Below are 16928 nucleotides of genomic sequence, written 5' to 3' on the forward strand. Positions count from 1 at the left end.
GCATTTCCCATCACAGATTTGACATGCTCTAATGTACTACAGAAATGTCCAATTGACTGGCTCGTTGAACTCGGGATGGCCGAGCAGTGATAGTGGTTCCTCTTCATCACTCGTTGGTGTTGATTTCAGCCTGTCCATTTGGTGATGGTAAATCCCTCATTAACCATCATCAAACAGAATTTGTACGATTTCTCGTAAATTACGATAGATAAATGGCTGGTTCTATTTTTCCTCACACCATAGGTTTATGTACTTTAACGTGGAGTGGCCAAATTAGCGCTGTATTACCTTTTTGACCTTTAATTCTTCTGGCTGCAAGCCCAACGTCGGTACACTTATGACAACAGCCAGCTCAAGTGCAGGGCGCGAAATTCAAAATATATTTTTTTGAAATATTTAACTTTCACACATTAACAAGTCCAATACAGCATTTGAAAGATAAACATCTTGTGAATCCAGCCAACATAAAGTCCGATTTTTTAAATGTTTTACAGCGAAAACACCACGCTATATTTTATGTTGATACACCAAATACAAAAAAGAACAGAACTTTTTCACAGCACAGGTAGCATGCACAAAACCAACCTAACTAACGCAAGAACCAACCAAACTAACCAAGAAACAACTTCATCAGCGATGACAGTCTTATAACATGTTATTCAATAAATCTATGTTTTGTTCGAAAAATGTGCATATTTGAGCTATAAATCAGTTTTTACATTGCAGCTACCATCACCAGCTACGTCAGAAATAGCACCGAAGAGCAGCCAAGAGTAATTAAAGACACCAACGTCATAATACCTAAATACTCATCATAAAAACATTTCTGAAAAAAACATGGTGTATAGCAAATGAAAGACAGGCATTCTTGTGATTCCAGCCAATATTTCCGATTTCTTAAGTGTTTTTACAGCGAAAACACAATATAGCATTATATTAGGCTTACCACAATAGCCAGAAACACAAGCCATTTCCAGCAGCAAAAGTTAGCGATTGTAACAAAACGCAAAAGATATATAATTTTTGACTAACCTTGATATGCTTCTAAGATGACAGTCCTATAACATCAGGTTATACATACACTTATGTTTTGTTCGAAAATGTGCATATTTAGAGCTGAAATAAGTGGTTATACATTGTGCTAACGTAGCATATTTTCCCCACAACGTCCGGATATTTTTCTGACACTCACATATTCTGACCAAATAACTATTCATAAACATTACTAAAAAATACATGTTGTATAGGAAATGATAGATACCATAGTTCTTAATGCAATCGCCGTGTTAGAATTCTAAAATAACTTTATTACGACATCCAGCTTAGTTATAGCGAGAGAGTGCCCAAAATCTGGGCGCAAACTACTAGTACAACATGTTCGACAGATATATGAAATAGCATCATAAAATGGGTCCTACTTTTGATGATCTTCCATCAGAATGTGTACAAGGGGTCCTTTGTCCAGAACAATCGTTGTTTGGATTTTAGAATGTCCTCTTCTCCAGTCAATTAGCACGGAAAGCTAGCAAAGTGGCGCGAAGCTCTCCTTCCTGAACATACGCAGACAAAGCAACACGCCTAACGTCCCGAAAAAATTTCAATAATCTAAATAAACTATATTGAAAAAACATACTTTACGATGATATTGTCACATTTATCAAATAAAATCAAAGCCGGAGATATTAGTCGTCTATAACGACAGCTTTTCAGAAGGCAATACCAGGTCCCTTCTCGCGCGCTCCAGAAAACAGGAAACTGGTGACACGTCATACCAAAGAGCTTTTATTCGACCCCAGATCAAGTTATACACCTCCATTTCTTCTCTCACTGCCTGTCGACATCTAGTGGAGACGTATGAAGTGCATGTATACTAATAAATATCAAGGACATTTATAGGCAGGCCCTAGAAACAGAGCATCGATTTCAGATTTTCCACTTCCTGTCAGGAAGTTTGCTGCAAAATGAGTTCTATTTTACTCACAGATATAATTCAAACGGTTTTAGAAACTAGAGAGTGTTTTCTATCCAATAGTAATAATAATATGCATATTGTACGAGCAAGAGTTGAGTACGAGGCCGTTTGAAAATGGGCATTTTTATCCAGGCTACTCAATACTGCCCCTGCAGCCCAAAGAGGTTAATCACAGAAAATGTGCATTAACTCAAAGAGCATTGAGGCCTCGAAGCAATCTTGTTTCAAATCAAATCAAATCAACTTTATTTGTCACATACACATGGTTAGCAGATGTTATGCGAGTGTAGCGAAATGCTTGTGTTGCTAGTTCCGACAATGCAGTAATAACCAACAGTAATCTAACCTAACAATTCCAAACAACTACTACCTTATACACACAAGTGTAAAAGGATAAAGAATATGTACATAAAGATATATGAATGAGTGATGGTACAGAACGGCATAGGCAAGATGCAGTAGATGGTATAGAGTACAGTATATACATATGAGATGAGTAATGTAGGGTATGTAAACATAAAAGTGCATAGTTTAAATTGGCTAGTGATACATGTATTACATAAAGATGGCAAGATGCAGTAGATGATATAGAGTACAGTATATACATATACATTATATTAAGTGGCATTGTTTAAAGTGGCTAGTGATCATTTTTGATCATTTCCACCATTCCATTATTAAAGTGAGCTGGAGTTGAGTCAGTATGTTGGCAGCAGCCACTCGATGTTTAGTGGTGGCTGTTTAACAGTCTGATGGCCTTGAGATAAAGCTGTTTTTCAGTCTCTCGGTCCCTGCTTTGATGCACCTGTACTGACCTCGCCTTCTGGATGATAGCGGGGTGAACAGGCAGTGGCTCGGGTGGTTGTTGTCCTTGATGATCTTTATGGCTTCCTGTGACATCGGGTGGTGTAGGTGTCCTGGAGGGCAGGTAGTTTGCCCCCAGTGATGCGTCGTGCAGACCTCACTACCCTCGAGAGCTTTACGGTTGTGGGCGGAGCAGTTGCCGTACAAGGCGGTGATACACCCGACAGGATGCTCTCGATTGTGCATCTGTAGAAGTTTGTGAGTGCTTTTGGTGACAAGCGGGATTTCTTCAGCCTTCTTCAGCCGCCTTCTTCACACGCTGTCTGTTGTGGGTGGACCAATTCAGTTTGTCCGTGATGTGTACGCCGAGGAACTTAAAACTTACTACCCTCTCCACTACTGTCCCGTCGATGTGGATAGGGGGGTGCTCCCTCTGCTGTTTCCTGAAGTCCACAATCATCTCCTTTGTTTTGTTGACGTTGAGTGTGAGGTTATTTTCCTGACACCACACCTCCTCCCTGTAGGCCGTCTCGTCGTTGTTGGTAATCAAGCCTACCACTGTAGTGTCATCCGCAAACTTGATGATTGAGTTGGAGGCGTGCATGGCCACGCAGTCGTGGGTGAACAGGGAGTACAGGAGAGGGCTCAGAACGCACCCTTGTGGAGCCCCAGCTTTTGAGGATCAGCGGGGTGGAGATGTTGTTACCTACCCTCACCACCTGGGGGCGGCCCAACAGGAAGTCCAGTACCCAGTTGCACAGGGCGGGGTCGAGACCCAGGGTCTCGAGCTTGATGCCGAGTTTGGAGGGTACTATGGTGTTAAATGCTGAGCTGTAGTCGATGAACAGCATTCTCACATAGGTATTCCTCTTGTCCAGATGGGTTAGGGCAGTGTGCAGTGTGGTTGCGATTGCGGCGATCTATTGGAGCGGTAAGCAAATTGGAGTGGGTCTAGGGTGTCAGGTAGGGTGGAGGTGATATCGTCCTTGACTAGTCTCTCAAAGCACTTCATGATGACGGAAGTGAGTGCCAGTCGTTTAGGTCAGTTACCTTAGCTTTCTTGGGAACAGGAACAATGGTGGCCCTCTTGAAGCATGTGGGAACAGCAGACTGGGATAAGGATTGATTGAATATGTCCGTAAACACACCAGCCAGCGGGTCTGCGCATGCTCTGAGGACGCGGCTGGGGATGCCGTCTGGGCCTGCAGCCTTGCGAGGGTTAACCCATTTAAATGTTTTACTCACTTTGGCTGCAGTGAAGGATAGTCCGCAGGTTTTGGTAGCGGGCCGTGTCAGTGGCATTGTATTGTCCTCAAAGCGAGCAAAGAAGTTATTTAGTCTGTCTGGGAGCAAGACATCCTGGTCCGCAACGGGGCTGGTTTTCTTTTTGTAATCCGTGATTGACTGTAGACCCTGCCACATACCTCTTGTGTCTGAGCCGTTGAATTGCAACTCTACTTTGTCTCTATACTGACGCTTAGCTTGTTTGATTGTCTTGCGGAGGGAATAGCTACACTGTTTGTATTCGGTCATGTTTCCGGTCACCTTGCCCTGGTTAAAAGCAGTGGTTCGCGCTTTCAGTTTCGCGCGAATGCTGGCATCAATCCACTTTTTCTGGTTTGGGAATGTTTTAATAGTTGTTGTGGGTACGAAATCGCCAATGCACTTTCTAATGAACTCGCTCACCGAATCAGCGTATTCGTCAATGTTGTTGTTGGACGCAATGCGGAACATATCCCAATCCACGTGATCGAAGCAGTCTTGAAGCGTGAAATCAGATTGTCCACATACTTTTGTGTATACAGTTCATTCAGAAAGTATTCAGACTCCTTCCCTTTTTCCACATTGTGTTACAATACAGCCGTATTCAAAAATGTATTAAATAAATAAAACATCCTCATCAATCTACACACTATACCCCATAATGACAATGTGAAAACAGGTTTTTGAAATGTTTGCAAATGTATAAAAAATTCAAAACAGAAATACATTACTTACCTAAGTATTTGGGGCTCACGAGTGGCGCAGTGTTCTAAGGCACTGCATCTCACTGCGAGAGGCAGTGACATCACTACAGATTCAGGCTAATTCAGGCTGTATCACAACCGGCCTGTGATCTGGAGTCCCTTAGGGCGGGTGCACAATTGGCCCAGCGTCGTCCGGGATTGGCCGGTGAAGGCCGTCATTATAAATAAGAATTTGTTCTTAACTGACTTGCCTAGTTAAATAAAGGACCCGCTGGTCACTCTGACAGGGCTCCAGAGATGGGAAAACCTTCCAGAAGGACAACAATCTCTGCAGCACTCCACTAATCAGGCCTTTATGGTAGAGGGGCCAGACGGAAGCCACTCCTCAGTAAAAGTCACATGACAGCCCGCTTGGAGTTTGCCAAAAGGCACTTAAAGGACTCTCAGACCATGAGAAATAAGATTCTCTGGTCTGATGAAACCAAGATTGAACTCTTTGGCCTGAATGCCAAGCGTCCAACGTGACAGAGCTTGCGAGAACTACCCAAAATACAGGTGTGCCAAGCTTGAAGCGTCATACCCAAGAAGACTCAAGGCTGTAATTGCTGCCAAAGGTGCTGCAACAAAGTACTGAGTAAAGGGTCTGAATACTTATGTTAATGGGCTATTTAAGCATTTTATTTCTAATACATTGGCAAAAAATTCTAAAAACATGTTTTTGCTTTGTCATAAAAAATAAATAAAAATGTAATCCATTTTTGAATAAGGCTGTAACGTAACAAAAATTGGAATAAATCAGGGGGTCTGAATACTTTCCGAATGCACTGTATATTTAAAGGATACAATTAGACAGAATACCATCCAGAAAGAGATTTCATCTGGAACAATTGGAGCCCCTAGCTTTCCTTTGGCTTTGATACACATTTAGCAAGTCTCGCATAATTACGAATCCAACTGGGGAAGGTTTGGGGAAGACAACGGAGCATCAGTGACCATGGATTGGACCATGTGTTGCTAGACACTTGCTGCTTATTTGAGTGTTTTTCCGTCTGCAATACAATGCAGGTGTATTGTAGGTTAGTCGGTTGCTTTAAGTACGACTGCATTTTTCCGTCTGCAATACCATGCAGATATACTGTAGATACAAATGGCTTGTTTGTGATGTTGTGCGAGTTGATGAATTGCCTGCTGTAATTACAATGGTTTATTCAGCCACCATGTTTCATTACCGATTTCCAAACTAGCGTTACATGGTCTTGTCCTTTGGGCATTAGTACGGTCAAACCAAATAAAGATTGCTCCACCACGGCTTTCCAATCTCTCCCTAACCTTTGTGATTTAATTAGGAGAGGGAAGCGTATTGATATTGTCAGACACATTTGAATATCAACATGGCTTTATATATTTTCAGCAAGTGCTTACAAATACAATCTGACTGTGTGATCTATATTCTAGGTACAGATGGTTTTTGCGGAATGAAAGCTTATATTACAGGCTGTCAACACAACACAAACAGTGATTATTTTTATGGTTTGATTGATTGGTAGTGAGTCTGGTGGAATGAACACAGGCATTGACTAGTGTTTGGTCTAAAAAGACTCAAATATTTGTGTGATTTTTTTGGGGGGGGCAGTGAATATTTCTGGGGGAAATAATCAGTTACCTCTTTAATCTTGAAATAGGATAAAGTCCGACTCAATTGTAAAGCGAAGCACAAGGACCATTGAATAGTTCACTTTAAAAAGTATGGGCCTTTGCATCTTATCACTCATAGTGTGAGTAATCTTTCTAAATGACTCTGTGCATTTAAATAGCTACTTTGCCTCATTTTGACTGTTAAAATGATCTATCGTGTTTCAGTAGAACGACTAATTGATATTTACTACTCAAAAGTGCTTTAGCCTCATCTTGAACTCCCCTTGCAGTGGGACAAATTATTAACGCTAAATTATGCTAATCTAACTCCACACTCTTGTTTCTGTTTTTGTCTTTCCTATATAGGATGATTCCCGTGGCCAGCAAAACCTTCTTAGTCACCAACCTGGTCCAAGACATGCAGTACGACCTATGTGTCCTGGCTATCTGGGACGACACCGCCACCACCCTAACTGCCACCAACGTAGTGGGCTGTGTGCAGTTCATCACCCGTAACAACTACCCGCAGTGCCAGTCCCTCCAAAGCCAGTTCCTGGGCGGCACTATGATCCTGGTGATAGGTGGCATCATCGTGGTCACGCTCCTCATCTTCATCATCATCCTCATGGTTCGGTACAAAGTGTGCAGCAGCCCCCAGTCCAGCAAGCTGCCAGTGGTTAGCAACACGTACTCCCAGACCAACAGTGGGAGTACGCAGGTCAAACCTCAGATCACAACCACAGTGGTGGTAATGCGGGATGAGATGGTGGAATTCAAATGTGGCTCGCTCCAGGGCAGCCTCTCCTCGTCTTCATCTGACTCGTTGGACAGTCGCAACACTAGAGGCAGATTAGGAAACGAGGACCAGTACAGTCTTCGAGACATCGAGTTCAGCACACTCCCCAGCACCAGTAATTGGAGGAGGTACAGGGGGCCATCATCAGCCAAGGCTAGGCCCAACTTGGACAACCTTTTAGGGGCCTTTGCCTCACTGGAGCTCCGGAGCTCGGCTACGACTAGGGACCAAGGGGCATCTTGTTCCTCCACCACCACCTCCAGTGCATTGGTGGCTGTGACCATGGCCCCTCCGTCTGACAAGGAACCCTTGCTGGGCCGAGCCGATTCCACCACCATGCTGGGGCGTTTTCTAGGCCTGCCCCAGGAAGGGAAGCCCAAGAGGAGCCACTCATTCGACTACGGCCACGTGGGTAGCAGCGGTGGCGCACAGAGCCTCAGCAACTACCCCCGTCACATCAGCAACATCTGGACTAAGAGGAGCCTGTCGGTAAACGGGATGCTACTGCAGTATGACGACAGCGAAGACGGTGAGGGCGAAAAGGCGCCATTCGAGAGCTCAGAGTGGGTGATGGAGAGCACTGTTTGAGCACGGGTTTATGTCGGATCATGAGGTCAAAAGAGAAACAGACTTTACAGAAAAAACCAAGGGACCGAAGAATTATTTGGAATAATACCTATGGGTCATTCACAGCACTGTACTGCATGAAGTTCATCCATGTGAATACTATTTATTGTCCTTCTGTCCGTGTAATTCTACTGAAACAAACACCCAGGTTGGTTGTTCCTAAGACCGTACAAATCAATCGACAGGGTTGGCCACGCTCTCAATTCGCTGGCAGGGAAGACTGTCCTTAACCGCATTTGAAAAAATGTATGCATTACGGAACAAAGCCCCTATGGAATTGTGCAGATACAGTATATGGAATTATGCCCGAACCCTGGGAATTAATGTGGGAGCATCTTTGAGAAACAGGGGAAATAAAGGCGAGGAATTCAAAGTGGATATCCTGTGTCTTTATCTTTCGAGGTCTTTGCCAGGGGGATTTTCCTGAGACTGGCAAAGTAGATGTGCATCACAATGCTTTAGACCAGGGCTCTCCAACCCTGTTCCTGGAGAGATACCCTCTGTTGGTTTTCAATCCCACCCCAGTTGTAACTAACCTGATTCAGTTTATCAACTAGCTAATTATTAATAAGGTGCACTAGATTAGGGTTGGATTGAAAACCTACAGGACGGTAGCTCTCCGGGAACAGCGTTGGCGAGCCCTGCTTTTGAGACTCTCAGCATGAAAATGGGACTTCTTCAGTAGAAGCAATGGGAGAGCAAATGTGTAACAACATGAAGCATTTTTCATGTTTCCTTTTGTTGTTTATATAATTTGTACTATTTATTTTAGAGGTCACCATTGAGAGTTCCACTTTATGAGGAAAGAAACAAAACACTATAAATGATGGTCAATCAAGAATAATATACTATATCGTTACCCAGTCCCCTCAGAAAGACAACATTTCATAACAGCCTAGTTTCTATTTTGGCACAAACATAGAGGAAATCTTAGATGTACACTATCTGATAACCCTGGTCATTTATTTCAACACATCAATGGTTGATTCATTAGGGGAGTTGTGATCATAAAATATGTAGAGGTTGACTTTCAAACTAGTCACATTTTCTACCTCAGGTTCTAAATGATATGAAATGCATAGTCTGAATGCAGTGGATTATTTCAGAAATAGCATATCATATGAAAATAATCTTCCTGGTGTCAATTTTCTGGCGAATCACTCAATACAATTATCAATCAAAATCCCTTTTGGTGTATAGGCTATTGATATGAGTTGCCCCAGGATGATACTAGAGTCATGTGTTACACAGTAGAGACTTATTGAGAACCCTCAAAAATTTAAATGAATGTCATCATGCTGCTATAATCCAAATTATGAAAAATGTATTTAATACAAAAGGGAAAGAGAACGATATTCATCTACAAATGTATAAATCATTATACAGTGTCTGTCTGAATACACAGAACCATGTTGGTTTGTTTAAGTTAAAATATCAAATGTCTGAATTTATTGTATTAATTTGGAGTTTGGTTTATTTTCTCATTTCATTCTCTAATATTAGTCTATTGTAACGGACTGTGACTGGATATGTATGAAGTTGCATAGGAACGTGATGAATTATAAAGTGAGTTTCTATCTGAACTACTGCCTATGTGATCAACTCATAACGATGAGTCCTCTCTAGGATCGTGTGCAGATTCTGATGCCTTTTAATGTTCTCTTTGACTCTCTGCTGCATTACAATATCGTTTTTTCCCCATATTTTTTTATTTGTTACTTCTCTTGGTGTATTTGTTCCGTATATTGACATTTTTTGTACAATAACTATGGGTGAGAATGTAAAAGGGAAACTGTGCAGTAGTACTTTTATTTTGTGGTTCAGTAAAAATGAGAAGGTGCTTTACTGTGGTTTTATAACATGGACTGTGTTTAGTTGGCGCAATGGAAGGTGACGCTGTATAACGGAGCAAATAGAAATCTGGAATAAACCTGTGTCTGTTATAGATATTACAATTCAACATTCAATTTTGCGCGGTCACCTTCCATTTTGCTAATCAACAACAACCCTATAAGTGTGTACATGACGTGAGAAAGTCATGATTCTGACCTGAGGTGGTAGAGAAAAAGAAAAAAATGAATATGTGTTTAAACATTTTTGCTACAAAAGAAGATAAAATATGAAGAATTCCTAATAACCAAATGGTGTATATTCTTGTGTCTGCATTGCATCCGGTACAGTTTGAGAGTTGTTTTTTCCTCACAAGTCTCATCGAGTCATGCAATGACTTTCCTGGAGCTACATTATATTGTGCGTAAACAATTAACGTGGTAAGACATTTTTCTAACATAGCTCTCGATGCTTTAGGCTGGGCAACAAACTGTCAGTCATGTTAGTTGTGAAGGCTAGCAATTTAGCCACAGGGAAATTGTTTGCAAGTAAACATTGTGGTGTGTTCAGTGCTATAACTGTGACAAGTGAACGTTTTTGTGTGCAAGAGATTGTAGCAATTGCTAAATTGAAATGTAGGAAATAATTAATGTATTGCAGATACAGCAGACAACTCCGGTCTATGATTATTGTTTCCCTTGTTACATTGGTAACTTATTACAGTACAGTGTGCAACTAAACATGAATCTTCACTGCTAACTAGCAACACTGGCCACTTCAACAAACGTGTCACATCATGGAATATATTGTCCTGGATTATTATCATTGGATAGATTTAATCAGGATAACTTGAATCATATCTCCAACAACCATCTCATATCCAAATATGTGCAACATACACTGAGTGTACCAAACATTAGGGACACCTTCCTAATATTGAGCTGCACCCCGTTTTGCCCTCAGAACAGCCTCAATTTGTCGGGGCATGGACTACAAGGTGTCGAAAGCTTTCCACAGGGATACTGGCCCGTGTTGCCTCCAATGCTTACCACAGCTGTGTCATGTTTGCTGGATGTCCTTTAGGTGGTGGACCATTCTTGATACACACGGGAAACAGTTGAGCGTGAAAAACCCAGCAGCGATGCAGTTCTTGACACACTCTAACCAGTGCGCCTGGCACCTATTACTATACCCCTTTCAAAGGCACTTCATTATTTTGTCTTGGCTATTCACCCTCTGAATGACACACATACACAATCCATGTCTCAATGGTCTCAAGGCTTAAAAATCTTTATTTAACCTGTCTTATCCCCTTCAGTGGATTTGAAGTGGATTTAACAGGAGACATCAATAAGGGATCATAGCTTTCACCTGGATGCACCAGGTTAGTTTATGTCATGTAAAGAGTTCCTAATGTTTTGTACACTCAGTATATTGCCTTAAGCTGACCGTTATAGCGATATAGTGGCACATGCTAGCCACAAACTATAAGTTTGTGTTGAATATTGGGGGGTTCGGGGTCAATGCGTTCCAGGGTCAATACTCTTCTGGTTGTTACACAATATTGTATAAGAACTAGATGGTAACTTTAGAAGTACAGTTGTGGGGCTTGCTAAAGCTCTTTAAAGTAAAATTGTGGTAGTGACAGAAGTTTACAAATGGGTACTTTGATTAAATTATTCAAAAAGCTGCGACACAGCCTGGGATCGAACCAGGATCATCCCAAATGTGTTTGATGGGGTTGAGGTCAGGGCTCTGTGCAGGCCAGTCAAGTTCTTCCACACGACCTCGACAAACCATTTCTGTATGGACCTTGCTTTGTGCACGGGGGTATTGTCATGCTGAAACAGGAAAGGGCCTTCCCCATAGGGCCTTCCCCCCACAGAGTTGGAAGCACAGAGTCGTAGAATGTCATTGTATGCTGAGCGTTAAGATTTCCCTTCACTGGAACTAATTTGAACGGCTGATCTCCGCATGTTTGGTTCCCACCATGAAGCATGGAGGAGGAGGTGTGATGGTGTAGGGGTGCTTTGCTGGTGACACTGTCTGTGATTTATTTATAATTCAAGGCACACTTAACCAGCATGACTACCACAGCATTCTGAAGCGATATGCCATCCCATCTGGTTTGCGCTTAGTGGGACTATCCATTTGTTTTTCAACAGAACAATGACCCAAAACACACCTCCAAGCTGTGTAAGGGCTATTTGACCAAGGAGAGTGATGAAGTACTTCAGCAGATGACCTGGCCTCCACAATCACCCGACCTCAACCCAATTGAAATGGTTTGGGATGAGTTGGACCACAGAGTGATGGAAAAGCAGCCAACACAGCATATGTGGGAACTCCTTCAAGACTGTTGGAATAGCATTCCAGGTGAAGCTGGTTGAGAGAATGCCAAGAGTGTGCAAAATTATCATGAAGTCAAAGGGTGGCTACTGGTAAGACAAGGGGCGACGGACTACGTATTTTTGTAAATAACAGCTGGTACAAGATATCCAAGGAAGTCTCGAGCTATTGCTCGCCTGAGGAAGAGTATCTCATGATAAGCTGTAGACCACACTATCTACCTAGAGACTTTTCATATGCATATGTGTTTTTTGTAGCTACCACCACAGTCAGAGGCTGGCACTAAGACAGCATTGAATGAGCTGTATTTTTCCTTAAGCAAACAAGCAAACGTTCACCCAGTGGCGGCACGCCTAGTAGCCAGGGAAACTTAATGCAGGGAAACTTAAATCGCTTTACCAAATTTCTATCAGCATATTAAATGTGCAACCAGAGGGAAAAAAACTCTGGACCACATTTACTCCATACACAGAGATGCATACAAAGCTCTCCTTCACCCTCCATTTGGCAAATCTGACCATAATTCTATCCTCCTGATTCCTGCTTACATGCAAAAGCTAAAGCAGGAAGCACCAGTGACTAGTACAATAAAAAGTGGTCAGATGAAGCAGATGCTAAGCTACAGGACTGTTTTGCAAGCACAGACTGGAATATGTTCCGGGATTCCTCCGATGGCATTGAGGAGTACACCCCAAAAGTCACTGGCTTCATCAATAAGTGCATTGATAACGTCATCACCACAGTGGCTTTATGTACATACCCCAACCAGAAGCCATAGATTACAGGCAACATCCACACTGAGCTACATGGTAGAGCTGCCGTTTTCAAGGAACGGGACTCTAACTCGGAAGCTTATAAGATTTTCCTGCTATGTCCTCAGACGAACCATCAAACAGGCAAACTGTCAATACCGGATGAAGATCGAAACGTACTACACCGGCTCTGACGCTCGTCGGATGTGGCAGGGCTTGCAAACCATTACAGACTACAAAAGGGAAGCACAGCCGAGAGCTGCCCAGTGACACAAGCCTACCAGACGAGCTAAACTAGTTCTATGCTCGCTTCGATGAAAATAACACTGAAACATGCACGAGAGCATCAGCTGTTCCGGAAGACTGTGTGATCACGCTCTCCGCAGCCAATGTGAGTACCTTAAAACAGGTCAACATTCACAAGGCAGCAGGGCCAGACGATTACCAGGACGTGTACTGCGAGCATGCGCTGACCAACTGGCAAGTGTCTTCACTGACATTTTCAACCAAACCCTGTCTGAGTCTGTAATACCAACATGTTTTAAGCAGACCACCATAGTGCCTGTGCCCAAGAACACTAAGATAACCTGCCTAAATGACTACCGACCTGTAGCACTCACGTCTGAAGCCATGAAGTGCTTTGAAAGGCTGGTCATGGCATCAACACCATTATTCCAGATACCCTAAACCCACTCCAATTTGAATTAACGCCCCAACAGATCCACAGATGACGCAATCTCTATTGCACTCCACACTGCCCTTTCCCACCTGGACAAAAGGAACACCTATGTGAGAATGCTATTTATTGACTACACCTCAGCGTTCAATAGTGCCCTCAAAGCTCATCACTAAGCTAAGGACCCTGGGACTAAACACCTCCCTCTGCAACTGGATCCTGGACTTCCTGAGGGGCCGCACCCAGGTGCTAAGGGTAGGTAACAACACATCCGCCATATTGATCCTCGACACAGGGGCCCCTCAGGGATGAGTGCTCAGTCCCCTCCTGTACTCCCTGTTCACTCATGATTGCATGGCCAGGAACGACTCCAACACCATCATTAAGTTTGCAGATGACACAACAGTGGTAGGCCTGATCACCGACAACGACGAGACAGCCTATAGGGAGGAGGTCAGAAACTTGGCCGTGTGGTGCCAGGACAACAACCTCTCCCTCAACGTGATCAAGAAAAAGTAGATGATTGTGGACTACAGGAAAAAGAGGACCGAGCATGCCCCTATTCTAATCGATGGGGCTGCAGTGGAGCAGGTTGAGAGCTTCAAGTTCCTTGGTGTCCACATCACCAACAAATTAACATGGTCCAAGCACACCAAGACAGTCATAAAGAGCGCACGACAAAACCAATTTTTCCCCCGAGGAGACTGAAAAGATATGGCATGGGTCCTCAGATCCTCAAAAGATTCTACAGCTGCACCATTGAGAGCATCCTGACTGGATGCATCGCTGCCTGGTATGGCAACTGCTTGGCCTCCGACCGCAAGGCATTACAGAGGGTAGTGCGAACAGCCCAGTACATCACTGGGGCCAAGCTTCCTGCCATCCAGGACCTCTATACCAGGCGGTGTCAGAGGAAGGCCCTAAAATTGTCAAAGACTCCAGCCACCCTAGTCATAGACTGTTCTATCTGCTACCGCACGGCAAGCAGTACCGGAGCGCCAAGTCTACGTCCAAGAGGCTTCTTAACAGCTTCTACCCCCAAGCCATAAGACTCCTGAACATCTAATCAAATGGCTACCCAGACTATTTGCATTGCCCCCCCCCCCCTTCCCCCTCTGTTACACCGCTGCTACTCTCTGTTGTTATCATCTATGCACAGTCACTTTACTAACTCTTCCTACATGTACATATTACCTCAAATAACCAGTGCCCCCGCACATTGACTCTGTACCGGTATCTCCTGTATATAGTCTCGCTATTGTTATTTTACTGCTTCTCTTAAATTACTTGGTACTTTTATTTCTTATTCTTATCCATATTTTTTTAAACTGCATTGTTGGTTAGGGGCTCGTAAGTAAGCATTTCACTGTAAGGTCTACTACACCTGTTGTATTCGGCACATGTGACTAATAAAATTTTATTTGATACGTTTAAAACCTTTTGGGTTACTACATGATTCCATATGTGTTAATCATAGTGTTGATGTCTTCACTATTATTCTACAATGTAGAAAATAGTAAAAATAAAGAAAAACTCTTGAATGAGTAGGTGTGTCCAAACTTTTGATTGGTAGTGTAGTTTGGGATAATTAACAGTAGCAGCAGTGTATGTGATGAGTCAAAATAGTTTGTGCAAAAAGGGTCAATCCGGATAGTTAAATAGTTAACCAATAGCTATCTGGACTAACTATTTATCAGTCTTATGGCTTGGGGTTAGACGCTGTTCAAGGTCCTGTTGGTTCCAGATTGTTGAATCAGTACTGCTTGCCATGCGGTAGTAAAGAGAACAGTCGATAACTTGGGTGGCTGGAGTCTTTCACGATTGTATGGGCCTTCTTCTGACACTTTCCTGGTTTAGAGTTCCTGGATGGCAGGGAGCTTGGCTCCAGTGATATACTGGGCCATACGCACTACCCTCTGTAGCGCCTTGCGGTCAGATGTCAGGCACCTGTTGTTTACGAAGCATGTGACAAATACATTTTGATGTGATTTGATTTTGACATAGGGCTGAGGTTGAGGGTACATATGGCTGAGGGATCATAGGGTGGACCCCCACATATACTCAGAGGAACTAGAAGAAATAGAAATACTGGGACCAGCACCAATGTGGAAAATAGGAATGTAGGCTACCGTTAGCTTTAACTTTAGTGCATAACACCGCATAATATCGAGTGGCAAGATACTGTAGCTAGCTGTGGCCACATGACTTACACAAAAGCTTTTGCGGCAGCATTTCTCCTACCAGTTAACATATTTTCCAGGGAGGTTCGCCACTGAATCAAATGTTTGGTATTGTCATCAGACCTTGCAACAGTAAGAAATCCTTTCCATTATTCTGGGGGAGACAGAGAGCTGGGACCAGAGAAGGGTGGATTGCTGTGTTAATTTGTCTTGAGAAGACAAACAGAGCAATAATTTCCTATACTGGCACTGATCTCGCAGTACACAGAGTAATGAATGTTCTCCCGGTAATATTCTACAATGTTTACACTTGTTTCATGAGAGCAAAGAATCATGATAATGAAAATATTGCCCTGGCATTATGCATGCACGGAGCTTTTGATCACAATTTAAACATCCCCTAGACACACACACTCAATTTCCAGCTCTCTCACACACACCTGAACTCTCTATATGCAATTCTGTCCCGTTTTCTTGTTAAAGCATACAGCCAGGGGATTTTTGCCTGGGCTAAGGAAAGGGTCAGTGCAGTACTGCTGTTCTATAGTGAGCCTGCAACTTAATCCAAGACTGAGCCCTCCAGGGTACCACTGGAGTCTGTAAAAGGACTACTGAGAAGTACCATGGCCTGCATCCCAAATGGTACCCTTTTTCCTACAAAGTGCCCTGGTCAAAGGTTGTGGGACACAGCCCGTGTTCTTAGAAATATTCATCTCATTCCTGGATATGGAAAAGGGGAATCAAAATTGAATTGAAATGATGTATTGAAACTCTTTTCGACTCGTTCAACTCATAAAAAATATTTATACTAATTTCGTTCATTTGATTCAGTTATGACCAAAGCATGCAGGACCCCAACGAACTAAAAACTCGAAACAATCATGATTCTACAAGCCTCTCGTCCACCATAGGGGGCTTATTGGAGCTGTCATGCGAACTGCACATTATTAATTCAGATTGGGGCCCATCTGCTAACCTGGACCTCCAATAGACTTTCTTTGAATTAAATGCAACTTTTGATCCCTGGGACATTGGCAAGTGGGCTAACAGCTGGGCATTGAGTTGGTTTAACAGTGATTGTTAGTTGAAAACATTCACCTTTATTATACAAATCACCTTTGTCAAATGTTTTATAAGCCAATGTGCAGTATTTCTCTGAAATTGTTAAGCATAAACTTGGCCAGAATCGTGGCACTGCTGAGATGAAAATGGCAGATGCTAGCAACGGGCATGTGAAACTGACAAAGAACCTGGCAAGCATGACCCCATTGGCCTAGTGTGATGACTTTGTATAGGGTGGGCAATACACGTAGGGCTATTACCATGAGCTCATATTGGGG

At 43.0% G+C, this 16928-nt stretch overlaps 1 protein-coding gene across 2 annotated transcripts in view; it reads left to right on the top strand.

Moving 5' to 3' along the window:
* LOC112068070 (leucine-rich repeat and fibronectin type-III domain-containing protein 2-like) overlaps positions 1-10013 on the top strand; it is a 276254-nt gene extending 266241 nt beyond the window's left edge. For both annotated transcript variants that reach the window (XM_024135080.2, XM_070438013.1), the window contains one exon: positions 6745-10013. In XM_024135080.2, the coding sequence (XP_023990848.1) occupies positions 6745-7762 (1018 nt within the window). In that variant the 3' untranslated portion in view covers positions 7763-10013. The remainder of the gene's footprint in view (positions 1-6744) is intronic.
* Positions 10014-16928: the final 6915 nt, after the last annotated feature.

This window comes from Salvelinus sp. IW2-2015, unplaced genomic scaffold (assembly GCF_002910315.2).
Source record: "Salvelinus sp. IW2-2015 unplaced genomic scaffold, ASM291031v2 Un_scaffold83, whole genome shotgun sequence".
Taxonomy (NCBI): Eukaryota; Metazoa; Chordata; class Actinopteri; order Salmoniformes; family Salmonidae; genus Salvelinus; species Salvelinus sp. IW2-2015.